The following is a 25,620-nucleotide window of genomic DNA, read 5'->3' on the forward strand; positions in this document are numbered from 1 at the left end:
CCGCGTCGGCGGTCCCCTCCTCCCCGCTCTTGCTCCCGTCCGCTTCCACCCCGTCCCCACCCTGACTCTCCAAACATGAGGGTCCTGGCCTGCCTCCTCGGTGAGTGACCCTTCCCCTCCTCTGGGACTCAGGGGCCCGGGCCCGGCCCTCTGACCCTGAGCTGACCCACTGCAGAGCCTCCGAGTTCCAGGGCCCCATCCCTGTTGCTTGGCGGGGGTGGGGGGCACAGGACATCTGGCTGCCTCTGACTGATCCTCCAGGGACCCAGCCTTGGGCATCCTGAGTCCCACCCTCTCAGGAGACCCCAGGACTTCCTCTCCCCACCATGAGCCCTGACCCTGCAGGGGAGGTTCACCCATCCTTCACCTTTAGCCAGGCCCCCGAGGGGAGCGCCAAAGGCTGGCCCCCTGCCCAGACCTGAGGCCTCCGGGCTCCGCCCATCTCAAGGACCTGAGCCTCAGCCAGGCGCTGGGCCCAGAGTCCTCCTTCCAGGCAGCGGGGTTTCTGGTTCAGAGGAGCGAGGACCTCACTGCCTCACCCCTCCAACCTCCCTTCCAGTGGCTCTGATGGGGACCCAGGCTGTTGGTAAGTGGCCCCAAACACTTCTCCCGTTGGCTTGCTCAGCTCCAGGCCCTCCCCACGTCCGGCTCAGGCTCACCCTCCCTTGGACCCTGGCCACCCCCATGTGCCCACGACCCCCACACCACTTCCACAGGACCACGCGGTCACCCAGCTTCCTGCTTCCTAAGGGGCTCCCGGTCACAGCCCTGCAGGACAGCTCCCAGCCCTGCCCTCCCCACTGCCCCCGGGGTCTCCAGGATGTCACAGCCTCTCCTCTGTCCCTGCAGAGCGGCTGCGTCTGGCCGACGGGCCCCATGGGTGCGCCGGCCGCCTGGAGGTGTGGCACAGTGGGCGCTGGGGCACTGTGTGCGACGACGGCTGGGACCTGCGAGACGCCGCCGTGGCCTGCCGGGAGCTGGGCTGCGGGGGCGCGCTGGCTGCCCCCGGGGGTGCCTTCTTCGGGGAGGGCGCGGGGCCCGTGTGGCTGAGTGAACTGGCCTGCCGGGGCGGGGAGCGGCAGCTGGGCCTCTGCCCCCACCGGGGCTGGAAGGCCCACATCTGCTCACACGAGGAGGACGCGGGCGTCGTCTGTGCAGGTAAGGGGTTCTCAACCTCCTCAATGCCCAGGGACCCTCAGCCCAGTAACTCTGAGCATCCGGAAGTCCAGACACCTTACCCCTACCTCACTCAGGGCCTGTCCTCTCCATAGCACTGGGGTGTTGGACCGTGGGGATATCGAAGAACATCCTCCAAACTATGTGGAAGGAACTTTGATAAAGTCGGCAGCTCTGTAAAGGACAACTATGCAGTTTATCATGAGCTCACACAGGGAACTCATGCAAACAGGATGGATCGGGCAGATGGCAGACAGAGTTATTTACACGCACCTGTGCTTCACCCCCCCTGAAGGGGTGCAGGGAGACTTAAAGGGGCCAGAGCTGGGCTGCACAGACTGGAACTGGGGATTGTCCCTCCCCTCAGGGGGTCTCATGACTATTATTCCTCATGGGCCACTTATCAACTGTGTCAGCAAAAAGCATCTGTTTTCACAGAGAGGAAGGCAAGGGTAAAAACTGATAGGGAACCTACTTGGCTTGGGTGAAACTCAGCCACGCCTGGTGGGGTGGGGGCAGCACAGGCCTGAGACGGGCCCACAGGAGGGAGCCGTGCCCTCCAGCCACACGCTGCTGTCCCCAAGGCCAGCGTGGGACGGACTCCAGGGACCGCGACCCACCTCCAGTCCTGGATGGGGACCCCTGGCCGGGGCTGGCAGGGGAGCTGAGCCCCAGCTCTGAGGAGCCCCCGGCGACGCCTGGTGAGCCCCCGCCCATGGTCTGTCTCCTGCTTTGGCCGTGAGGGAGAAGAGACAGAGGCCGACTCCTCCACCACCCCCGGGGCCCCTGCGATGCCCCCTTCAGACCCTGGGGGACTCTCAGGACTGACCTGCAGCCCCAGGAGATTCAGCTTCCAACCACCCTCCCCACTGTCCCCCTCCTCGCCCAGCCCCCCGCCCAGCCGGGACCCCCCAGAGCGGCTCCCGGAAGAAGAGCTCCCGGCCGCCCAAGCCGGCCAAGTCCACCAGGGCCCCAGTGCTGACTGCCGGAGTCCCCCGCCAGGGTAAGTCTGAGGCAGGCCTTCCGTCTGCAACAACTCCAGAAGGGGTCAGGCCCTAGGCCCCCCCGGACCAAACTGGGGACCCCCAGGTGCAGGGTAGGGGGGCACTGCGTCCCCGGGGATTCAGTCAGGCCCAGGCTCCCCGCCTGGTCAGTAGACCCGGGTGTCCACTCCCGGCAGGCCCCCAGGCCCCCTGCCCTGTCCAAACCCTGACTTTCTGCCATTGGCCGTCTGGCAGGCTGATCTCAGGCCCCTGACCCCGCGGGGCCTCCGTTTTCCCAGACTGAAAACGAGGGTGTACCAGCCGCCTCCACGAGGCCCCTCACAGCGCCCCCTCCCGCCCGCCCCGCAGAGCGGCTGCGCCTGGTCTCCGGCCCCCACGGGTGCGCGGGCCGCCTGGAGGTTTGGCACGGCGGGCGCTGGGGCACCGTGTGCGACGACGGCTGGGACTTGCGGGACGCCGCCGTGGCCTGCCGGGAGCTGGGCTGCGGGGGCGCGCTGGCAGCCCCCGGGGGGGCCCGGTTCGGCCCGGGCGCGGGGCCTGTGTGGATGGACGACGTGGGGTGCGGAGGCGGAGAGCAAGCCCTTAGAGACTGTCCCCGAAGCCCCTGGGGCAGGAGCAACTGCGACCACAGCGAGGACGCAGGACTGGTCTGCACCGGTACGTGCCCCTCCCGCGGGCCACGCCCCTCCCGCGGGCCACGCCCCTCCCGCGGGCCACGCCCCTCCGCGGGCCACGCCCCTCCGCGGGCCACGCCCCCATACCACTCACCTAAAGATGTCACGACTTTCAAAACAATCTCTCCAGCCCTCTTTCTCCTTCCTCTCTTCTTTCTTCCCTCCCTTCCTCTCCCCTTACCCCCCTCCCCATATTTCCCCTTTGCCCTGTCCCCCTCCCTCCTCCCTCCTCCCAAAACACACACTCATTCAGCCCCATGCACGCTGGGCACTGACCCACCCCGACCTCTGTCTCTCGACTTGGGAGTCCTCGTGCTGCAGGACGAGGATGCAGCTGGCAAAGGGCGCGGCGGCGCACAGGTGTGGGGTGGGAAAGTTCAAGGACCCACTGGAGGCAGACATCCAGGGGCCAGGAAATGCTTCAGGGAGTGGGTGGGAACTAGGAGAGGGAGCCGAGAGCCGCTCCAACCAGCACTCCCACCCACACGGCCCCACCCTTCCCAGATGGAGCAGAGGCTCCACTAGAGCGTGACCTCTGGCCGGCCGGCCGCACAGAGGGATGATGTGGGGGTCTAGAGTGTGGGGGTGTGGTGGGGGTGGAGACCAGGGCAACGCAGGTCGGGGGACCCGGAGCAGTGAGGTTGACCCCTCTGAGGGCCGTACTGTGGGGGCCAAGCTGTGGCTCTGAAGCCTGGAAGGTCAAGCCCAGGCTCCCCAGGGTGGTTAAGTTCCAGGGAGAAGTTGTAAACTCCATCGAGGGGCCGGGAGCTTGGTGTCTGACCTCCATCTCTGCTCCTCGGGGTGGGCCTTTCGGGAGCTCATGCAGCCGGGTGATGCAGGCCAGGGGTATCTCACCCTCTCTGGTCTGGCCCCTTTAGACACCAACTAGGGGTTGGAGATGGACTCCACACTGCCCAAAGCCGGCGCCGCTCTCACGCCACAAACACCTAACAGAAATGTGCCCCCAAACCTCTAGCCTAGCTCTCAGCCCCACTGCTAGGGTGACAGGGGCGGTGTCTGGAGACCTTTCCGGGGGGTGGGGGGGCTGCCGGCATCTGGGGAGCTGAGGCTGAGAAGCCCTGCTCAGCAGGCCTGGAGAAGGCAGCTGGGGCCTGGGGACTTGCTTGGGGAGGTGGGGCGGGCATCGGCGGATGTGCCCTGGTCTCTCCCTGGAGAGGGAGGGACGTGCCGGGGGCAGCGGACGGAGCAGAGCTGGACTCTTGCAGCAGGATGTGGGCCTGGAGTGGAGGGGTGAGAACTAGGGGGGCTTGTGTATTTTCCTGAGGTACTTCCCGGATGCCTGCACTCCGTCCATCCAGATGGCCCATCTCAAAGCCTCTTGCTCACTTGTGAGGATGGAGGGTCCGCTCTGCAGCCCCATGCTGGGTGTGAAGCAGGACCCATACACGGCCTGTGCCCGCTCCCCTATGCTCGCCGCCGCAGTCCCTGCCTGTCCACTGCAGTCTGCCTCCTCTCTGCTCTCCTCCCTCCCCCATGTCCAGGCCCGGCCCCCCGGCTGCGTCTGGCTGACGGCCCCCACGGGTGCGCGGGCCGCCTGGAGGTGTGGCACGGCGGGCGCTGGGGCACCGTGTGCGATGACGGCTGGGACCTGCGGGATGCCGCCGTGGCTTGCCGGGAGCTGGGCTGTGGCGGCGCGCTGGCCGCCCCTGGGGGTGCTTTCTTCGGGGAGGGCGCGGGGCCCATCCTGCTGGACGACCTCCGCTGTCGGGGGAACGAGACGGCCTTGCGGTTCTGTCCGGCGCGGCCTTGGGGCCAGCACGACTGTCACCACCGGGAGGACGCCGGGGCCGTGTGTGACGGTGAGGGCGGCCCGGGGGAGAGGCCAGGGAGGGAGGCATGGGGGGTTGCGCCCAGAGGGGCAAGAGCTGGGGTGCTGTGTGTCTTCTGAAGGTAGCCAGCACTCCCTCTGTCCAGGTGGCCCGCCTGCCCCATTCATGCTCACGTGTGAATCCCCCCCCAACGGTGGTCCTGGGCTGGTGGTCTGGGAGCCGCCTGCTACATAGCAGGGGGTGGTGGTCACCTCTCCCCTCCGGTGCCCCAGGTATGCCTCTCGGATATGTCCCTCCCACGGCCCCCTCGGCGGGCAGCAACAGCTCAGGGCCCAGGGGGGCCGTGTCCAGGCCCCCACCCCCCACGGCGAGCCAGGCCCCGCGGATGGCCAGCGTCTCAGCTCCGCCCGCCCCCCCGACCGCCCTTCAGGAGCCTGGGCCGGACGCCGGTGAGCCCCCGTCCTCCCCTGAACCCCAAGTGTGGGGCTGAGCATAGGTTTCCTGCTCTCCCCCTCCCACAGCCCCCCGGGCGCCCCCTCCCCGCTCAGGACAGAGGGGAGGAGAGCACAGCGCGTCTGGACCAGCTGGGGTCTCCTCCATCCAGAGCGCAGGCCTGGGTGAATGCATGAAGGGAAGCTGGAGGCGGGCCTGCCTCGAATTCTCTGTGTCCCCCCACCCCCTACCCCAGGGTCCCCCCAGCTGCGCCTGGTGGCAGGGCCCAGCAGGTGCTCGGGTCGGCTGGAGGTGTGGCACGCGGGACGCTGGGGGACCGTGTGTGATGACGGCTGGGACCTGCGGGACGCGGCCGTGGTCTGCCGGGAGCTGGGCTGCGGGGTGCCGCGGCAGCCTGACCCCACTGCCGGCCGCTTCGGCTGGGGCGCTGGCCCCATCTGGCTGGATGACGTGAGGTGCACAGGGACCGAGGCTGCCCTCGCCGACTGCCCCGCTGCTCCCTGGGGGAAGCACAACTGTGCCCACAACGAGGACGTTGGAGTCACCTGTGCTGGTGAGGAGGCCTCGCCGTCTGTAGGCCCCTGGAGCGCTTCCTGGTGGAGGGAACGGGAACTGACATCGGCACTAACTTTGAGCGCCTGCCTCCTAACCCCTGCCCTGGGAGGGCTGTTTTCACACACGTGACCCCATTCACACTTTAGAATAAGTCCAAACTGATGGACGTTATGCCCACATGAGGGCCTTCCCAGGTGGTGCAGTGGTGAAGAATCCGCCTGCCAATGCAGGAGATGCCCTGGAGAAGGAAATGGCAACCCACTCCAGTACACTTGCCAGGGAAATCCCATGGACAGAGGAGCCTGGCGGACTGCAGTCTACGGGGTTGCAAACATTCAGACACAGCTGAGCGACTGGGTGCATGCACACACACACACGCGCGCGCGCGCACACACCAGTTTTACTGATGAAGATGTTAGTGTTAGTTGCTTGGTTGTCTCCAATTCTTTACAACCACATGGACTGTAGCCCACCAGGCTCCTCTGTCCATGGGATTTCCCAGCCAAGAATACTGGAGTGGGTTGCCATGCCCTCCTCCAGGGGATCTTCCCAGCCCAGGGATGGAACCCAGGTCTCCCACATTGCAGGCGGATTCTTTACCATCACCAGGGAAGCCTGGTGATGATACTGCAGCACAGAGAGGTTGAGTAACTTGACCAAGGTCACACAGCAACTAATCGGCACAGCTGGGATCCTTCCTCCTCTTCTTCCTACCAAGAATCACAGGGTCTCCCTCCTGGAGGGGAGCTCTGTCCTCCCTGAGATGAAAGGAAGCAGGCACAGGGGCACTGAGAGATGGCGAGAAGCCAGTGTGATGGAGGGCCAGCTGAAGTGAGTTCAACCTTGGCCTGTGTTCTCTCACATGCTGTTGTTTTATTCAGTGGCAGACACTGAGCCGGGTGCCGGGGCCTCGGAACGCGAGTAATGCGGCCCTGGCCTCCGAGAGGCCCGGGGCTCACTGAGGGAAAGAGACTCGAGCCTGTGTGACATGTTGTCACTCGGGAGGTTCCCCAAGCCCACCCTCAGTTTCCACAGTTTTCTAGAAAGACTCACAACGGTCGGAGAAGCTGTCAGACTCAGAAGCAGGGTTTCCCACAGCGGAAGGGCCCAGATTCACATCATGAGGGAGGAGGCAGCTGGGGCAGGGTCCGGGAGAGACCCTTGTGAACCCTCCTCTCCCAGGGGAGGGGTGCAGACAGCACTTAATCCGTGCCTCCCCCAGCCCCCTGCCCTGGCAATGACTTACGACCTTGCAGGTGACGTGCTGCCAGCCAGGGACGCTCTCCCAGCCGGGCGTCAGAGCCTTCACAAGAGCTGGGTCCCCCCATGCGGCTGGCGGCCCACGGGCGGCTCGCGAGCCACACTGTTAGTGGAGATGACCCGGGTGGTCCCGGGCCCACAGGGGAGCAACACGCTCCAACCAGGCAGGATGCTGCAAGGGCTGGGAGGGTCCCCCTGCCTCCAGCAGCCGGGGGCGAAGGGCCAGACCCCTCTGTGGGCAAGACTGACCCTTGTCCTGCACCACTCACCCTCAGCATCACCCGCGGCGTCCGCCACCTTCCCTGCGCTGCCCAGGAAGATGTCGGGTGAGCTGCGGAGGCTGGGAGCCTGAAGCTGGGGTGCTTTCCCTCTTTCCCTCTCCTCCCCAAGGCCCCAGGAGCCACAGAAGGGTTCTGAGCTGGGGAGTGACCTGGTGCCACCCTGGTGGGGCGGTGAGAACCAAACAGGGAGTGGGACCATCAGCGGGTACAGGGGCGAGGGCAGCAGCTGGGCAGACAGGACGGGTCACAGTGAGGGGGCAAATAGGGGCAGGCAGCTCAGGACTGCAAGTGCTTAGAGGCAGGATGGGGCCGGCCACTGCCCCGGGCCTGGCTCGTGGGAGACGCTCAGATGCCATCTGTGATGAGGCGGAACTCGGTGGCCGTCTGCAGGGGGAGACAGGAGAAGGCGGGCCCTGGCCAGGGACCTCACGGTGTTTGCTGTCTCCCCTGCCGCCCCCCTCTGCCCCGTCTCCAGGAACCCCCGGCCTGGACTCCATCTCAGACCCCTTCAGTTGGAGCTGGATCCCTGGCCTGGGCAGAGACCCGGATGCCTGGCTTCCGGGGGAGCTGGCCACCAAGCCCTCTGCAAGACGGACCCCCAGTGTCCCCGAGAAAACCACCACCAAGGCCCCAGGGAAGATGCCCAAAAGCACCAAGAAGTGGGTGACCAAGAACGCAAAGAGACCAACCACTCAGCCCCCGGTGATGCCAACCACTAAGCACTCTAGGGCCCTGGGCACCCAGAGTCCCCCTGAACTGACCTCACGGGCCACCACCACCAGCACCCCGGCCACGGGGTCCTCCCGAAGACCAACCTCCGAGTTTACCACCAGGCTGACCTCGCACACCACCATAACTTGGACTTCTCGAGCCCCCCGGGAACGGACCTTTAAGACCATGGTGACGCCAACCACCCAGGGCCCCCGATTAGTGGCCTCCGAGGCCACCGTGGAGCCATCTGCTGAGATCCCAGGACAAGGTTCTCCGGAGTCATCCACGGACTCGGCCCCCTCCCCCACCGGCGCAGCAGGTGAGCAGAGGAACGAGAAGGGTGAGGCTGGCCCCTCTAGACCCCCGCTGACCCCTCCTGATCCGGGCCTCCCACCAGCAGGCCCATTCCGGGTTCGTCTGGCGGACGGGCCCAACCGGTGTGCCGGGCGGCTGGAGGTGTGGCATGCCGGACGCTGGGGGACGGTCTGCGACGACGGCTGGGACCTGCGGGATGGCATGGTGGCCTGCTGGGAGCTGGGCTGCGGGAGGATCCGGCCTCGAGTGGGCAAAACCCACTACGGCCCCGGCACCGGGCCCATCTGGCTGGATGACGTGGGCTGCAAGGGCAGCGAATCCTCGCTGAGCGACTGCCCCGCCCCGGCATGGGGACAGCACAACTGCGACCACGAGGAAGACGTGGGGCTCACCTGCACCGGTACGGGGGGCGGGGCACGGAGCGGGGGGCGGGGCGCGGAGCCCCGAGTCGCGGAGCCCCGAGTCGCGGAGCCCCGAGTCGCGCCAGGAGATCCCGGCAGGGGCCTCGGGGGGAGCAGCAGAGGCAAGGACCCCTGAGACGTGTCGGGCTCTCCCCTCCCCTCTTCCTCCCCAGGCTACGCCGACGAAGAGGACTATCCCCCCTGGACCTGGGACACCACCTCGGGGGAGGACCTGGCCAAGGGGACCACCGCTGCAGGGGTGCCCGGACACACCCTCTCCCGGGAAACCACGGGGAGCCCAGCGGCTCCTGCCCCAGCAACGAGGCGCCTTCCGAGCACAGGTGAGGGGCACGTATGGGGTGGGGAGGGGAGGTCTTCCTGCTGGGCTTCCTGAAAGACCCTCCTGAATGAGCTGGCCCGGGTCTCTGAGACCCCAGGCACGTTTTCCTCGGCTCCAGAAACGCTAAGAACTTTCCCTCCTTGGGCTGTCTGTAACTGTCCTACAAGAGCCTAGAAGGAGATCCCTTCCTCCGTCCCGCCCTGCGTCTCAGAATCAAGCCAGGCTCAGCAGAGCCCGGCCCCCAGTCCTCCTGCAGACCTTCTGGGGCCTCCGGGAATCAGCCTTGATGTCAAAGCCCGTGTCCCTGGAGCCAGAGCCTCCACAGAAGTTCCCCAGTCCCCACACGGAGGCACACGCCGTCACCACGCCGCCGCCCTACCCCAGCCCCTCAAGCCTCTCCTCCCAGCCCACGCTCTGGTCTGGGCGGGGCTGAGGCTCGGAGGCGGGCTGGGGGCATTCACATGGAGGGCTCTGTCCCCAGCCTGACCCCTTCCTCTGGCCAGTGGAGGCAGCCTCCAGGCCCACAGCTCCAGCCCCACTGCCCCATGGCCTCTGTCTCCCTGTGGCCTGTTTTCCTCCGTCCATTTCTGTGGTCACACTCGGGGCCTTGACCCGCTCAGATGGTGCCCAATTCTCTGCTCGTGTGTGTGTGTGTGTGTGTGTGTGTGTGTGTGTGTGAGAGAGAGAGAGAGAGAGAGAGAGAGAGAGAGAGAGAGAGAGAGAGAGAGAGCTCTCTGTTCCATCCTGCTCTCTTCATCCCTCTGTGCTTCTCTTTCTCACATTCTTTTTCCTTTCAACTTCTCATCCTCCGCATCTCGATCACTTTTTTCTTTTTCACCGACCATGTTTTACTCATCACCCTTCTCATTTTCTTTATCAAGCTCATGTCCCACCATTTCTATTTCTCTCCGCCCTCCCCCACCTCGGTCAACTTCTCTTTATCACGCCTCCCCGCGTCTGGCTTTCCCTTGCATTTCTCACTGCCCACCCTCCTGTCTCTCTTTCTCAGTCTACTTCTTGGCCAGTCTCTCTTCACGTCTCCGCTGTCCTCCCCCTCCTCCTGTCATTTTCAACGTCTCACGCTCAGCTTCTCTGTTCCTCATTCTGCTTTCTGCGGTCAGTTTTATCTTTTCAGCTTCGTGTCTGCCTGCCTCCTCTCCTGTCTCCCTCTCCTCGTCTCTATCGTTCACCGGCCTCTCACCATTTTTCTCACTTTTTCTCTCCTTGTCAAGGCCACACTCCATCACTCCCGTTTCTCCCAGTCTCTCTCTCTCTCCTCCCGCCTTCCTTTCTCTTTCACTCCACGCCCAGCCTCCTCGCTGTTTCCCATCCGACCCGTCTGCCCGGGGCCGCTTCTCCCCTCTTCCCTCCTCCGTGTCCTCGTCCTTCTCGGCGACCCTCCGTCCCTCCGCTTCCCACGGGCCGGCTGCCTCGCCCCGCGCTCCCGGCTCCGCCCCTCCCCCAAGCGTCGCGTGCTTTGCTCCTTCCGCTCGGGATCCCGCCTTTTCCGCGCGCTCAGCAAGCATGCGCACTCCGCAGGCCTCGGCGAGAGAGGCGGGGCCTCGGCTTGAGGGGCGGGGCCCCAGCTGGGGGGGCGGGCGGAGGGGACGTCAATGGCTCAGCGCCGTGTGACGTCACAGGCGCGGCACGCCTCCTGATTGACCGGCTGGCCCGCGCCCGCAGCTATAAAAGCGTGAAGCCAGCTGCGGTCCCCCTCGGCTGTGCCTGTCCTGGGTTAGGTGTGTTGCTTGCCGGGGGGGGGCGGGGCCACGTAGCAGGGCTTGGAGCCGCCGAGATTCGGGGTGGGGGGCACCCGAGTCGTGACAGGGCTCAGTTTCCAGAGGTGATGCGCTTTCGTGCCGTGTGGCCAGGATTCTAGAGCCTTCGGTCTCTGCAGCCGGGCGCCGCCTCACTGTCTCGTCGCGCCCCCTCGCGGCGGAGACGGTCGGATGCTGGGCGCCTGCAGCTCTTGAGGGCGGCCGAGTCCGGGCCTTTGAGACCCCACCTCTTTCTGGTGGGGGAGAGGGGGTGCGTCAGCGCAGAGAAGTACAGAACTAGGCACTGCGCGATGGAAATCCCAGGGGTCACATGTGCAACCTTAGTACTGGGAAGAGGGGCATGGCTGGGTGGGGAGAGGTGGAAACGACAGAAATTCTGTCCTTATTGGCAAGGTGGCCTTGAAAAAAATGACTCCACTTCATTGAGTCGCAATTCCTTACTTCGAAAAAAGCAAAATAAAAAAGCTCCAGCTCCAGGGTCCCTGGAAAGAGTCAAGGACAGTGCCAGGAACACATGCCATTAACTGGGGAACATAAGTCCTGAATCCCATGGGTAGAGAAGCCTGGCGGGCTACAGTCCATGGGGTCACAAAGAGTCGAATGCAACTGAGCGACTAACACTTTCACACTTTCATAGGTCCTGGTGTTGCCCCCTGTGTTTCAGGTGGGAGGGACGGGAATGAGGCTCGGGGAAGTTGAACTCAGGAGCCGCGGCTGAGATCCATTTTAAACGATTTCGCACACTGTTTGCTCGTTGGACTGGGGAATTACTGAAGTCATTGCAAGTGTGAATTTTGGAGTCTGGCTGCCAGGGTTCCGGCTGTGACTCCACTGGAATTAGAACAAGGGGCTGGGTGACCTCAGGTCCCAATTCAATGAGCAAAATGTGTGTGAAATCACTTAAAACCGCAATGCACTGCTTGTTAGAGTTATTTACCGTAAATGAACAACAGCTGTAGAATCCCGGGGACACAGCGATTATTTCTAGTAGAGCAGTGGGGAAAAGCTCACAGAGGAGATGGCAATCCTTTCCACCAGGAGACCCCACAAGGAAGGGGCTTCTCTGAGAAGCAAGACTGGAGCTGTGAAAATTGCATTGCCCATTGAGGACACATCATCTCCGCTAGACTTTTAGCTGTCTCAGGTTTAGCTATGTCAGTTTCTATTGTTGCCATAACACCACCCCGCATTTGGGGCTTAAGACAACACAAGCTTATTACTTTGCAGTTCTAGAGGTCAGAAGCCCCGCTGGGGTCTCTCACTAGTTGAAATCAAAGATGGCAGGGCTGTCTTCCTTCTGAGGCTGAAGGGAAAGATCGTTCCTATGCCTTTTCTAGCGTCTAGAGGCTCCCGTATTCTTTGGTGCACGGCCCCCTCCTCCATCTTCAAAGTCAGCAATGTTGCATCTCTGTGGTCCTTTTCTTATCTTAACATGTTTGTCACTACAGCGAGGATTTGTGTGTGTGTGTGTGTTAGTCACTGAGTCGTCTCCAACTCTTTGTGACCCATGGACTAGAGCCCACTAGGCTCCTCTTGCCTAGAATTCTCCAGCCAAGAATACTGGAGTGGGTTGCCATTCCCTTCTCCAGGGGATCTTCCCGATCCAGGGATTGAACCCATGTCTCCTGCACTGGCAGGCAGATTCTTTACCACTGAGCCACCAGGGAAGCCCACGGCTGGGATAGATACTCTAAGAATAAGGATGTATGTGATTAGATCGGGTCCCCTTGGGTTAACATAGGATAAACCCTTCATTTCAAGGACTAGCTGCTGCTGCTGCTAAGCCGCTTCAGTCGTGTCTGACTCTGTGCGACCCCATAGACAGCATCCCACCAGGCTCCCCTGTCCCTGGGATTCTCCAGGCAAGAAAGAACACTGGAGTGGGTTACCATTTGCTTCTCCAAAGCATGAAAGTGAAAAGTGAAATTGAAGTTGCTCAGTCGTGTCAAACTGTTTGCAACCCCATGGACTGCAGCCTACCAGGCTCCTCCATCCATGGGATTTTCCAGGCAAGACTACTGGAGTGGGGTGCCATTGCCTTCTCCTTCAAGGACTAGACCCTTAGTCAATTTGCAAAGTCTTTGCCATGAAAGGCAACATATTCACAGATTCTGAGGGTTAGAGCTTGGACATTTTTGGGGAGCATTAGTCTGTCGTCCATGGGATCTGTGCTGAATGAATGAAGGAAGGAACGAACAAACAATTGTGAGATTGCCGTGTAGGTCTAGAGAGAGTGCACAGGAGATGAAGATGGAAGCTTATGAAGGTTGAATTCTCTTTCCATTTCATTTGAAGCAACATTTCTTGAGGCTTCCTGGACAGTGGAGTTTGAAGACACAGGCATTAGTTCATGCCTCAGGTATTTGCTGTGTGGTAGGCATGAGTCCCAACCCCTGGGAACATGATGGACAGAGGAAGGGAGGGGAAGGGGGGGGCGAAGAATTGTCATTTAAAATGGGATGGTTAAGAGATGACTTGCTAAGAAAATGCCAGTTAAGTGACAGCCTCAAGAGGTCAGGGGTCTCCCCTGCTGGTCCAGCGGTTAATACTCAGTGCTGCTAATGCAGAGGGTGAGGGTTCAATCCTTGGTTAGGCAATTTAAATCCCACTTGCCATGCAGTGCAGTCAAAAGTAAATAAAATGAAAGTAAAAATGAAAAAAAGGAGGGGAGAGCCATGCAAATACCTGGTTGGAGAGTGTTCTGTAAAGTGCAGTCAGCATGCATGTGTGAAGGCCATAAGGTGGGAGTATGCTCAGCTGGTTCGAGACACAGCAGTGAGGTCAGTGGGGAGGAAGTGGAATGCTTGGTGGGAGGGGTGGCAGGGGGTGAGGTCTGTGGTTCATTGTAAAGATGTCAGCTGTGATGGGGAGCCTGGAGAGGGAGCTAAAGGTGCTTTCTGGGCAGAGGGGTCAGCATGTGCAAAGGCCCTGTGGTGGGGTCTTGAGAGAACAGCAAGGACCCCTGGAGTGGAGTGAGCCAGGCAGGGGGAGAGTGACCAGGGGTGAGGCCAGCCTCGAGCTTTATTTCTGTCTGCCCCCGGAGGGAAAGAAGTCTTCATTCAGAACCAGGTAGGCCTGCTGGATCTGAAGCCCAATGTTGCTCCTTAGCTGTGTGACCTTAGGAAAATTCCTTGCCCTCTCTGGGCTTCAGGTTGGTCATCTGTCACGAACCTGCAGCTTCTTTGCCCACCAGCTCCCCACGAGCTTGCCAAAAATTAACATGCCTTTCAGCAGCAAGGATGTGGGATAAAGGCGGGCCTGAGGATCTGCGCCCACTTGTGAGGGCAGCTGGACGATGTCTGGAGAGACGGATGCTCCTCCGGTGGCTCAGTGGCGAAGAACCTGCCTGCCACTGCCACCTGTGGCACAGTGTCCTCTGTGCTGCAGGGCTGATTCCTACCAGGGAAGCCCTGCAGGTCCCCTTTTCTCAGTGTATGTTTTAATGAAAAAAATCAAATCAATCACACACTAATGAACCACGAATGGGTATGTGGCCATTTCTTAGAACACATTTCGAGAACACACAGGCCCCAGGGAGCATGCCTGTCCTTGGTGGGCTGACATTTTAACAGGAAAAGCAGCTTCTATTTGTGTTCTTCTTGACGGAATCCTCCTCAACCCTGGCGTCCTGGGAAGAAAGCCTCAGAACACAGAGACAGGGATTACTCGGTTCTCTCTATTATCTCTCAAGGTGACGCGGATTGTCGTGAGCCTTCCCGGACGGGGGACACACCTTCAGGAGGGGTCCCCGCCAAGGAGACCCCCACTGCAGCCACGCCTGGCCGCCCCGGCACCACCAGGAGCTCAGGCCACCCCTTTCTAGCGCCCAGGCTCCGTGGGGACACAGGTGAGGCATGTGGCGGGGGGCGGGGCCCAGTGTGTTTGTGGGGTGGGCTGGAGAGGTGGTGGAGAAGGGCATGGCAACCCACTCCAGTATTCTCGCCTGGGACATCCCACGGACAGAGGAGCCCCGAGGGCTACAAGTCCACGGGGTCGTAAAGAGTCGGACACGACTCAGCGGCTAAACAACAACAACAGAATGGAGAGGTGGACTGCAGATTTCCCAATGGTGACCCAGCTTCACCCCAAAAAGACCAGGCAGAAATACATCCTGAATATATTTATATCGACACCACTGGTCTTCAACTGGGATAACTGGCAACACGTGAAGACATTTCAGGTTGTCACGACCGGGAGCGGGGAGGCTAGTGGTCCCTGGTGGGTTGAGGCCAGGCTGCTGTTACACACCCTCCAGTGTACAAGAAACCCCCCACCACAAAGAGCCAGCCAGCCCCACATGTCACCAGTGCTGAGGTGGAAAAACCCTAACCTGTACCATGTTAGTCACTCTGACAAATCACCAAAAGGATGATAGGAAATCCTGTAAGAGAACGGGGGAAAAGGTACAAACAGGCGACTTGCAGACTAGGAAGCCGAAATGCCCAACAAGTATGTCTGGAAATGCTCACGCTCATAATGAGTCAGAAAATTCAAATAAAAACAATGACAAGCATGGAAAAAAAATGGAAAGGTCAATAATACCAGTTGTGGGTGTGGGCATGGGGAGACAGGCATCCTCACTGGATAGAGCAATTCAATAAAAGCAACCTAGTGATGTTTAGTCAAATTAAACACGATTATCACCCAGCAGCCATGCTCCTAGATCTGTTTGTTGTTGTCGTTCAGTCACTAAGTCGCGTCTGACTCTTTGTGACCCCAGGGACTGCAGCATGCCAGGTTTCCCGGTCCTGCACTATCTCCCGGAGTATGCTCAAACTGCTGTTCATTGAGTCAGTGATGCCATCCAACCATCTCATTCTCTGCCACCCCATTCTCCTCTTGCCTTCAATCTTTCTTAGCATCAGGGTCTTTTCCAACGGGTCGGCTCTTTGCATCCAGAGAAATTCTTTCACAGGCTTACAAAGGAATATGTGTGAGGATGTATTAGGGAATAGGAGGCAAGTTAAGTGTCCAAGAGAAGGGTAACGAAGAAGAGAAATGGTTGCACCTGATGGAATTCTATGCAGTAGCTAAAGCTATGGCAGGCATTATACAGAGCAACATGCATAGGTACTAACAATATAATACTGAGAAGTTCAGAAACAGAATGAGATTACAGCAGAGTGTTATTTGCAGAAATTAAAAGCACAAACCCCAAAATATACATACACTTTTGTATTAACATGAAAACATCTATGCATTCTATTTTGTTTAAGACCACACGTGAAACACATTAGACTGGAGGTGCCTGTGGGAGAGGATGAGGGGAATGTAGATGGGGGTTAAAGAGGAGAAGAAATAAAATAAGAGGAGACATTGCAGGAACTATTGATGACAATGTACAGTGGAGTATGATTAGCTTAACTCTCTGTTCTTGGGTCTAAAAAATTAAAAGTCAGTACCTCTCTAGGTATCTGAGCCCCTGTGAACACAAACCAAGCTGAGATTCTTGAAATGATAACTAGGAACAGTTAACATTTATGGAGCAATATACCACGTGTCAGGCACTATTCTGTGTACTTTATGGGTATTAGTCTTTAACATTTATATATGTTAATCCCTGTAGCGGCCACACGAGGCCTAATGAGTGATGTAGGTGCTATAATTGTGCCCATTTCACAGATGAGAGAAACGGAGGCACAGATACCAATGCCTATGGGAATATAAGTAATGATGAGAATGCTTATTCCCTGCTTGGCAATGCGTGAGTGTTCTGAACCCTCATGATTATAGGGGAGATACATCATCCGTGGTTTACAGAAGGGGAAGAAACTGAGATTCGAGGCAGTTAAGTCACTTGCCCACAGTTACCCAGCTAGGAAGCAGCAGATGTGGGGTTTAAACCCAGGCGGCCTGGCTGGAGGCGGAGGCCTTTACTAAACTGCTCCTCGGCCCCGCGGGGGGACACAGCGCACCTCAGGGACCCTGCAGAAACGTGGAATTCAGTCGAGCTGTGCTGGTCAGTTTGGTAGCCACCAACACAGGCGGTTGTTTAAGTTAGTCAAAAACTTGAAAAAGGAAGGACCTACTATTCAGCACATGAAACTATACTCACTATTTTGTAATAACCTACATGAGAAAATCAGGGCTTCCCTGGTGGCTCAGACTGTACAGAATCTGCCTGCAATGAAGGAGACCCAGGTTTGATCCCTGGGTCAGGAAGATCCCCTGGAGAAGTGAATGGCTAACCAATCCAGTATTCTTGCCTGGAGAATTCCACAGACAGAGGAGGCTTGCGGGGTATAGGTCCATGAGGTCGCAAAGAGTCGGACATGACTAAGCGACAAACACTATACTATACGAGAAAATAATCTGAAAAAGAATATATATATATATTTATGAATGACTGAATCACTTTGCTGTACACCTGTAACTAATGCAACATTGTAAATCAACTATAATTAAAAAAACAGTGCTTGCTTCCGTAGCACATATAGTAAGGTTGGAACCATACAGAGAAGATTAGCATGGCTCCTGTGCAAGGATGACACGCAAATTTGTGAAGTATTCCATACTTTTGTTGTTGTTAAAAAAAATTTACAAAAAAAAATCCATTCAAAGTAAAACAAACAAACAAATAAGTTGAGGACTTCCCTGGTGACTTAGCAGATGAGAATTCACCTGCCAATGCAGGGGACATGCGTTTGATCTGGTCCGGAAAGATTCCACACGTCGCAGAGCAACTAAGCCTCTGCGCAACAACTATGGAAGTCAGCAGCCTAGAGCCCGAGAACCACACGTCCCGAAGCCCAGGTGCTCTAGAGCCTGTGCTCCCCAACAAGAGAAGCCCTCACAAAGCAACGCAGACCCAGCGCAGGCAAAATAAAAATGTGAAAAATTGAAAAAGCAAACATTTGGTTCCTTAGTTGAGCCACATTTCAAGTGCTCAGAAGCCACAGTTGACCAGTGGCTACCATACTGGCCAGCACAGAACATTCCCACCGCTGAGAAAGTGATACTTACTGGCCCAGACTCTGGATGCAAAGGACTTGGGCTCAGACCTTATCTTGTAACCTTCAAACTGTGTCAGTGTGTGACCTCGGGCAAATTACTTGCCCTCTTGGCCTGATTTCCCTCATCTGTCAAAAGAGGTTAAAATTCACGTTTACCTGGAAGCAGGACCTGGAAGAGCGGAAGGTTTCTCCCTTATTCAGGCCTAAAATTTGGGGGCATTCCAAGCATTTTGTAATGAAGATAAAATTTTAATACCATAGGTTAAAAAACTAGAAACGAATGCAAAAACAATCCACGATAAAGTAAATAAAATTTGAACTTAAGTCAGATCCGACCTACCTCACCAGGATCTGACAGCCAATTTTAGGGGGGATTCCAGTGAGGTAGGCCGGATCCTGCCTTGAATTAAAAATTTGACTTTTTGTTCATTGTGGATCTTTCGCATTAATTTTGATTGTTTAAAAATAGGTCAAAAAGATACTGGTCTTGATGACTTGATTCCGACCCCTCCTACATTCCCTCGGAGCACCTCCCACACCCTCCGCCTCTTTATCTCCCTTCACCCCATCTCTGCCCTTCCGCCCCCTCTTGCATCCGACACCCCCGGCCCGCATTCCCCTGGCTCCCTCCCGCATCCTCTCACACCCCCTGCACACACCCCCCCCCCACCATTCTGCATCCCGGGGTACCTACCCCTCCGCGTCCCACTCTCCCTGCGCGCCTATCCCCGCAACTTCCAGAGGGGAGGACGCCAGGGGGCGCTTGGAGACATCGGAGCACGCGGGGAGGTGGGGCACTAGGGCCGGGTGAAGTCTGCCGGCGACCCGTGACGTCAAGAGGCCTCGCGCCTTCCCATTGGCCGCACCGTCTGGAGGGCGGGGCGCGCCGCGGGGTGGGCGGGGCGGCCTGACCTCGGCCGTCTGTCTTTCCTCCGCCAGGCTCCCCGAGGAGACCGTGGCCAGAGCGCCGGCTGCGGCCTACGACGGCCAGGACCGCACCCGCCGCCCCTTCCCCAGCCCCCTCCGCCGCGCCGGGGCCCGCAGACACTCCGCTGACCTCCGCGTCCGCACCGCCGCTCATCCACACGGCGGCCTCAACGCCGGAGGCGACCCCTGACGCGCCCTCCGCGGTGCCGCCCAGCCCGGCCGCGGCCTCTCGGGGGAGCGCTCACCGCACCTCGACGAGCCCCGGCCTTACCGGGCCCTCCCCTGACGCCGCCGCGCCCCCCGCGCCGACCTCTGGGCTTTCGCCCACCCCACCGCCCACCGCGCCCAAGGAGCTCGCCTCAGACCCCTCTGCGCTGGCGGCGGCGACCCGCCTCTCCCCTACCTCAGGGCTGACCCCAGAGCCGGACAGAGCCCCAGGCCGGGGCACGTCTCCACAGCCCAGCGCAGTTCCAGAACCTTCCAGTTCCCCAGACCGCTCCACAGGGCCTCACCCCACCACAGCCCCGCACTCCACCATGACCTCTCACCCCGCAGCGACCTCTCACCCCACTACCGCCCCGTACTCCACCATGACCTCTCACCCCACTACAGTCCCATACTCCACCATGACCTCTCACCCCACTACGGTCCCGTACTCCACCATGACCTCTCACCCCACTACGGTCCCGTACTTCACCATGACCTCTCACCCCGCAGCGACCTCTCACCCCACCACCGTCCCGTACTCCACCATGACCTCTCACCCCATTACTACCCTTAACCCCACCACGACCCCTCACGCCACCACGACCCCACACCCCACCATGACCCCTCATCCCACCAAGACCTCTCACCCTACAGTGACCTCTCATCCCACTACTGCCCTTTACCCCATCACGACCCCTCACGCGACCACAACCCCTCACCCCACCGTGACTCCTGCTCCCATCACTGCTGCTCAGTCCACCACAACCCCTTACCCAACCACAACTCCTCACCCTTCCACGACCCTTCATCCCATCACCACCCCTCACCCCGCCACGACCCCTCATCCCATCACCACCCCTCACCCTGCCACGACCCCTCACCCCACCACAACCCCTCACCCCGCCACGACCCCTCACCCCACCACAACCCCTCACCCCGCCACGGCCCCTCACCCCACCACGGCCCCTCACCCCGCCACGACCCCTCACCCCATCACCACCCCTCACCCCGCCACGACCCCTCACCCCACCACGACCCCTCACCCCGCCACGACCCCTCACCCCGCCACGACCCCTCACCCCGCCACGGCCCCTCACCCCGCCACGACCCCTCACCCCGCCACGGCCCCTCACCCCGCCACCGCCCCTCACCCCGCCACGACCCCTCACCCCATCACCGCCCCTCACCCCGCCACGACCCCTCACCCCGCCACGACCCCTCACCCCGCCACGACCCCTCACCCCACCACGACCCCTCACCCCACCACGACCCCTCACCCCATCACCATCCCTCACCCCGCCACGACCCCTCACCCCACCACAACCCCTCACCCTATCACCACCTCTTACCCTGCCATGACCCCTTACCTCAGTACCACTACTTACCACACCATGACTCCTCACGTCACCTCAGCCCCTATGGTCACTGCCAAGTCTGTTCTAACTTCCTTGGGAACAGAACCTCCCTCTTCCTCTCCAGTTAAGCCCAGCCTGCACCCCCAGTTGACCTTCACGGGGCCCCATTGCCCCTCCACATCTCCAGCCTCAGAGTCCAGCCTGTCTCCCACCCCAAGCATGGACACACTGTCCACTGAGAGCTTCAAACCAGCCACAAGCCAGAGCCCCCAAGTAACCTCTCCACCTACCCAGACTCCACACTCAGCCTCTGACCCCACTGAGACCCCTGTGGGGTCATCTGGGGACCATCTGGCTCCTGTGGCCCACCCCTTGGATCAACCGCCCCCTGACCACCTCTCCCTCGGGCCAGCTCCCAGTCCAAGCTCAGGCCCTCTGGGCCCATGTGAGGCCCCAGTGCCACCTGTTAGGGTCATGGCTTGCGAGCCACCTGCCCTGGTAGAGCTGGTAGCTGCTGTGAGGGACGTGGGCAGCCAGCTGCAGAGGCTGACCCAGGCCCTGGAGCAAGATCAACAGGAGCGCCAAGCCCTGAGACTGGGGTTGACCCAGCTGGTGGAGGCCGCCCAGGGTCTGGGGCAGCTGGGTGAGGTTGTGAAGAGACTGGTGGAGGTGGCCTGGCCCCCGACCACACCTGTACCAACCACTGCCACCCCTGAGTGGGAAGAGAGGCCTCTGCGGGGAGATGTGTGACCTTATCGGAGGGCCTTAAGCCACTCCCAAACAACAACAACAAAAAAGGAAAACCAAAGTATCTACTTAAAAACAAAGTGTGAATGATGTTTCTGGGGGACTAGGGGAGGTGGAATCACAAGACCAATCTGTTTGTGAATGCCAGAGGCACCACACAAGGCAATGAAGATGACCGTGACGGTGATGATGGTCATGATGGTGAAGATGAGAGAGGTGATAGTGATGGCAAGGATGAAGGTGATCATGCTGATGATCATTATGATGGTGGTGGTGGTGGTGATGGTGGGGGCGATGAAGGTGACCGTGATGGTCATGATGGTCATGAAGGTAGTGGTGACAGCTATCCTGATGGTAATGATCGTCATGGTGATATTTATAGTGGCGATGACGGTTATGAAGATCGTGGCGATAGCCGTTGTGATGGTGATGTGATGACAATGATGGAAGTGGTCGTGGTGATGATGCCGGTGAGGTTGAAGACGATCGTGGTGGTGACAGTGGTGGTGATTGTCATGGTGATAATGAGGGTGCTGAAGGTGACCGTGATGGTGGTGACGGTCATGAAGGTCACAGTGATGACTATCATGCTGGTGACGAATGATGGAAGTGACGATAGTGGTCGTGATGGTGAGGATAGTGGAGGTGATGGTGGTAATCACGATGGCAGTTACGATGGCGACGGTGAAGCCCCACGAGGGCAGAAATCTTTGTTCACAGATGTATGTCCAGGTCTTAGAATGGAGCCTGACACAACATGCCTCCTTCATTAATACCTTCTGAATGACTGAGCTCATCGTCATAGTAATAATGACTAATGTTCTCCGGGCACTTCCTACGGGTAAGGCTCCGGGTGGAGGGCTTTGCATGCATGATGTCATTGTATCTTAATGAACAGCCGCTGAGGAGGGTACTGTTTCCACAGCTCCACAGGCAGTGAGTGAGCTTTGGAGCCTAAATGCCTGAGTTTGAGCCCTTGGCGGGCCCAACCCTGAGTCAGTTACTGCTTGGTCTGAGTTTCCCCATCTCTTAAAGAGGAATAATAATAATACACACCCCGTGGGGCTGCGGTGGTCATTAACTGATAGATTAATGCCTATGTGAGAGTGCTTAGCACAGGGCCTGGTTCTTGATACCTGCTCTCTGTGTGATAGTTATTACTGTATTATCCCCACTTTACAAGTCAGGGCACTGAGGCGCAGAGACGTTTGGTCCTTGCCCCAGGTCACTCAGGGAGTATGCAGTAGGCTCATGACTGGAACCCAGGCCTGTCTGACCCGGAGCCCTTGCTTATAAGGTGTTACATGCCCCCAGTCAGATCACCCTGGCTCCGAGGCCATGTCCTGGCTTGTGGGGACTCTGGAAGTTAATTCCCTTTCTCGAGTCTCAGTTTTCCCATCTGTACAAGGGGGGAGTAGTGCTTGTGCCTCCCGCCTCCTGGGGTGGTTGTGAGGATGAGAGGAGTTACTGCAGCTGACAGCAGAGCTCGGCGCGACTTAACCAGAGTGGTCGCGACCACTCCTCGCGGTGCTTGTCTGTGCCCCCACAGTAGGGGATCTTTTTTTTTTTTTTTAATATGTTTTTGGCTGTGCTGGGTCTTCATTGCTGCGTGGGCCTTCTCTAGTTCCAGAGGGTGGGGTCTCCTCTCTGGCTGTGGTGCGGGGCTTCTCATTGTGGTGGCTTCTCTCGTTGCAGAGCTCGGGCTCAAGGGTGTGTGGGCTCCATAGTTGAGGCAGGTGGGCTCAGCGGTTGCAGCTCCTGGGCTCTAGAACACAGGCTCAGTAGTTGGGGCGCTCAGGTTTAGTTGCTCCAGGGCATGTGGGATCTTCGTGCTCCAGGGCTCGAACTGGCATCTCCTGCGTTGGCAGGTGGATTCTTTACCACTGAGCTACCAGGGAAGCCCCAATGTGGACTCTTAATACACTACCTCCTGCCCTGCCTACAGCTCCCAGAGGGAGCAACTTGACCCCTGTTTCGGAAAGGGCTTTGAGGCTCAGAGAGGGCAAGCTCCTTGCCCAGGGCCACACAGCGGAGCTGGAGGGCCTTAGAATAACACGGTGTCAATCCCTCAGCTTCCCTCCTCCCCCTTCTCCCCAGACCGGAGCCTGGCTCTGAGGTCCTGGAAGGTCATGGAGCTGGCGCCCCCGCGGTCCTGCAAAGGCCAGCAGGGTCCAGTTACTTGCTGGGGGTGGGGAGGGATATTGTCTGGGGGTCTTGGTAGATGAGCTATCTGCCCCTGCCAACAGACCAAGGAGCACGCCGAGAATCCTCTGTTCCCCCCGGGTCCCATTAAGCCCTAAGACTTAAATAACTGCTGACTAGTGCCCTGGGGAGGGCGTCTGCCTGCATTCTCCTCACTGTCCTGCCTCGTCGGGGCTCCAAGGATGGCACCCCGACTCGGAAGCCAGAGGTGCCCTCTTTCATCCCCAGATGGGAGAAGGTGCATCCTGGCTCCAGGCCCCCCCAGAGGGTCCCCCCTGGGGGTTCAGAATCCTGGCTCCACTCTCTGCAAGCCAGGGTGGCAGGGTCTCCCAGACACCCGGGCCTAAGGTCCCTCCACCCTCTGCCACCTTCTGCCAGCCCCGAAGAAGCGGGTGCTTAATTATCTGGTCACTTTATCCCCGCTTGGCCAGGCAGCTAAGCCCAAACATCTGGCCCCAGGGCCCATGGCCAGGATGGGCAGCCAGCCCCCACCTACTGCTGGCCCTGACCCTGGACACCTCCCCCAGGACATCTGAGCCCGCTCCTCTGCCTGCCAGCTTGCAACAAGCCCAAAACAGTAGCCGCAGAGGCCTAGCAAGCTTGACGCAGAGAAAACATTTGATAAAATTAACACCCATTCATGGTTTACAAACGCACACACATGCACACACACGCACACACCGTTTGCAGAGTAGGAGCAAGGGGAGCCCCCTTAATCAGATAAAGGGTGGAAAGAGAGCCACAGGTCTGTCATTTCCCCACAGATGATGTGACCGGTCACGTCGAAAACTGCATGGCATCGAGCGGGCGAATGTTTAGCACTAATGACGGTTCAGCTGGGATGAGGGGTCAATACTCTTAAAATTGTGTTCCACTATTCCCTGCACCTCCAAGTCTATGTGACCCATGGATCGGAAGCGTCGGCCTTGCCTCCAGGAGCTGGTTAGAAAAGCAGAATTCCAGGCGCCATCCAGACGCCCCCCCCCCCCCCCCCCCCGTTTTAACCAGGTCAGGGGTTGGGTTGTGGGCCGGGGCGGGGCGGGGGTGGTGGTGACGTCTGGGTGCAGCCCAGCCATTTGTGTGTCTGAACTAAACATGCTGCTGCTGCTGCTAAGTCGCTTCAGTCGTGTCCGACTCTCCGCAACCCCATGGACTGTAGCCTACCAGGCTCCTCCGTCCATGGGATTTTCCAGGCAAGAGTACTGGAGTGGGGTGCCATCGCCTACTCCGGAACTAAACATGAATTGCAGGCAAAGGGCAGTGTCTCCGAGGCCGTGCGCAGCCGGCCTGGGCAAAGAAGGGAGTGGGTTGGGTGCAAAGCCCACTGGTTTAATGCTCTGCAGCCACTAACCGACCTGATGTGGGTTGTGACTAGTGATTCTGCGTTTTGAAGCTGATGGGACAAGGAAGCAGGCCCTGCGTGCTCCTGCAGTGTCCTGCTTCCCTGACGGGTTCTGATGACCGACTTCTGGCTGCCCGCCTTCAGGCAGGCTCCACGACCCCCGACCCTCTTGAGGGTCTGCCAGCGATTATCCTGGTGCCCAGGGAGCACAACATTCAGTAGCAAATGGGGGATGAGAAGGGAGGGGGAAAGCTTTTCTTAAAAAAATTTTTTTGTCTATTTCTTGGCCGCGCCAGGCAGCATTCAGAATCTTAGTTCCCTGACCAGGGATCGAACCCATGGCCCCTGTAGTGGAAGCGCAGATTCTTAACCACTGGGCCACCAGGGAGTGAGTTAGTCGCTCAGTTGTGTCTGACTCGCTGCGACCCCATGGAATGTAGCCCACCAGGCTCCTCTGTCCATGGGGTTCTCTAGGCAAGACTACTGGAGGGGGTTGCCATGCCCTCCTTCAGGGGATCTTCTCTACCCAGGGATCAAACCCAGGTGTCCTGCATTGCAGGCAGAGCCTTTACCATCTGAGCCACCAGGAAAACCCTAAACCACAAGGGAAGTCCCAGAAAAAACTTTTTTTAAAAACAAGAAATCCCACATTTTAATTTTATACTGGACACCCACAAAGTTTTGTAACTGGTCCTGCTTGCATGCTTGGGGTTCCCCAGCTGGGGTGTGGCCAGAACTTCCTTGGTGATCACAGGCCTGTAGACACTCTGGGCAGGTGACTGGGGAGTAAGACCAAAGACTTTGGAATCAGACTCTGCCACCTTTTGGCTTTAGGGTCTTTGGAAAGTATGGCCTCGACAGTCTTGTCTGTAAAGAGGAGAGAGGTGTGAGCAGGTCCTGTGTGACGAACAGGTTCTGAATTTAACGCTTTTAGGAAAAGGGCAGGGTTTTCCCTTTTGTTTTTAATGGGAAGTCAGAGGCTCAGAGAACCCGATCAAGGTCACAGCATGAGAACTTGGAAATGCCTGTGTTTTGTGTTTTTTTGGAGCAGTCTCACTGAGATAAAATTTACGTGCCAAATTAACCCTTTAAATTTTTTTATTGAAGTGTAGTTGATTTACAATGTTGTGTTAGTTTCATGTGTCCAGC

At 58.8% G+C, this 25,620-nt stretch overlaps 1 protein-coding gene, 1 long non-coding RNA gene and 1 other non-coding gene across 5 annotated transcripts; 2 read left to right on the plus strand and 1 right to left on the minus strand.

Moving 5' to 3' along the window:
- On the plus strand, positions 1 to 21,007 carry SSC5D (scavenger receptor cysteine rich family member with 5 domains). Of its 3 annotated transcripts, none has more exons than XM_081505561.1 (14): positions 1 to 100; positions 560 to 586; positions 850 to 1,158; positions 1,761 to 1,877; positions 2,066 to 2,179; positions 2,529 to 2,837; positions 4,357 to 4,674; positions 4,917 to 5,093; positions 5,333 to 5,650; positions 7,669 to 8,223; positions 8,302 to 8,619; positions 8,794 to 8,961; positions 14,430 to 14,585; positions 18,631 to 21,007. In XM_081505561.1, the coding sequence occupies exons 1-14, from the start codon at positions 76 to 78 to the stop codon at positions 20,928 to 20,930; spliced, it is 5,211 nt and encodes a 1,736-aa protein (XP_081361687.1). In that variant the 5' UTR covers positions 1 to 75; the 3' UTR covers positions 20,931 to 21,007. The 3 variants fall into 3 exon arrangements, with proteins under 3 accessions (XP_081361687.1, XP_081361688.1, XP_081361689.1); XM_081505562.1 differs by having other exon boundaries at positions 8,305 to 8,619; XM_081505563.1 differs by lacking the exon at positions 1,761 to 1,877.
- Positions 15,263 to 19,096, minus strand: LOC145512080 (uncharacterized). The gene is made up of 4 exons (XR_014058265.1): positions 19,022 to 19,096; positions 18,386 to 18,560; positions 17,702 to 17,817; positions 15,263 to 17,050 (listed from the first exon to the last, which is right to left on the minus strand). It is a non-coding gene; the product is annotated as an uncharacterized LOC145512080 (long non-coding RNA).
- Positions 17,151 to 17,257, plus strand: LOC145515895 (U6 spliceosomal RNA). Its single transcript, XR_014061104.1, has one exon. It is a non-coding gene; the product is annotated as a U6 spliceosomal RNA (small nuclear RNA).
- Positions 21,008 to 25,620: the final 4,613 nt, after the last annotated feature.

The sequence above is a fragment of the Giraffa tippelskirchi genome, chromosome 7 (assembly GCF_054371585.1).
Source record: "Giraffa tippelskirchi isolate mGirTip1 chromosome 7, T2T-mGirTip1v1.2.pri, whole genome shotgun sequence".
NCBI lineage: Eukaryota > Metazoa > Chordata > Mammalia > Artiodactyla > Giraffidae > Giraffa > Giraffa tippelskirchi.

Bases quoted from the DNA above. Each gene is read 5' to 3' on its own strand.
- SSC5D (XM_081505561.1), top strand. From the start codon at position 76: ATGAGGGTCCTGGCCTGCCTCCTCG. The intron at 101-559 runs GTGAGTGACCCT...CCTCCCTTCCAG, and splicing joins GGTCCTGGCCTGCCTCCTCG to TGGCTCTGATGGGGACCCAG. The intron at 5,094-5,332 runs GTGAGCCCCCGT...CCCCTACCCCAG, and splicing joins GGAGCCTGGGCCGGACGCCG to GGTCCCCCCAGCTGCGCCTG.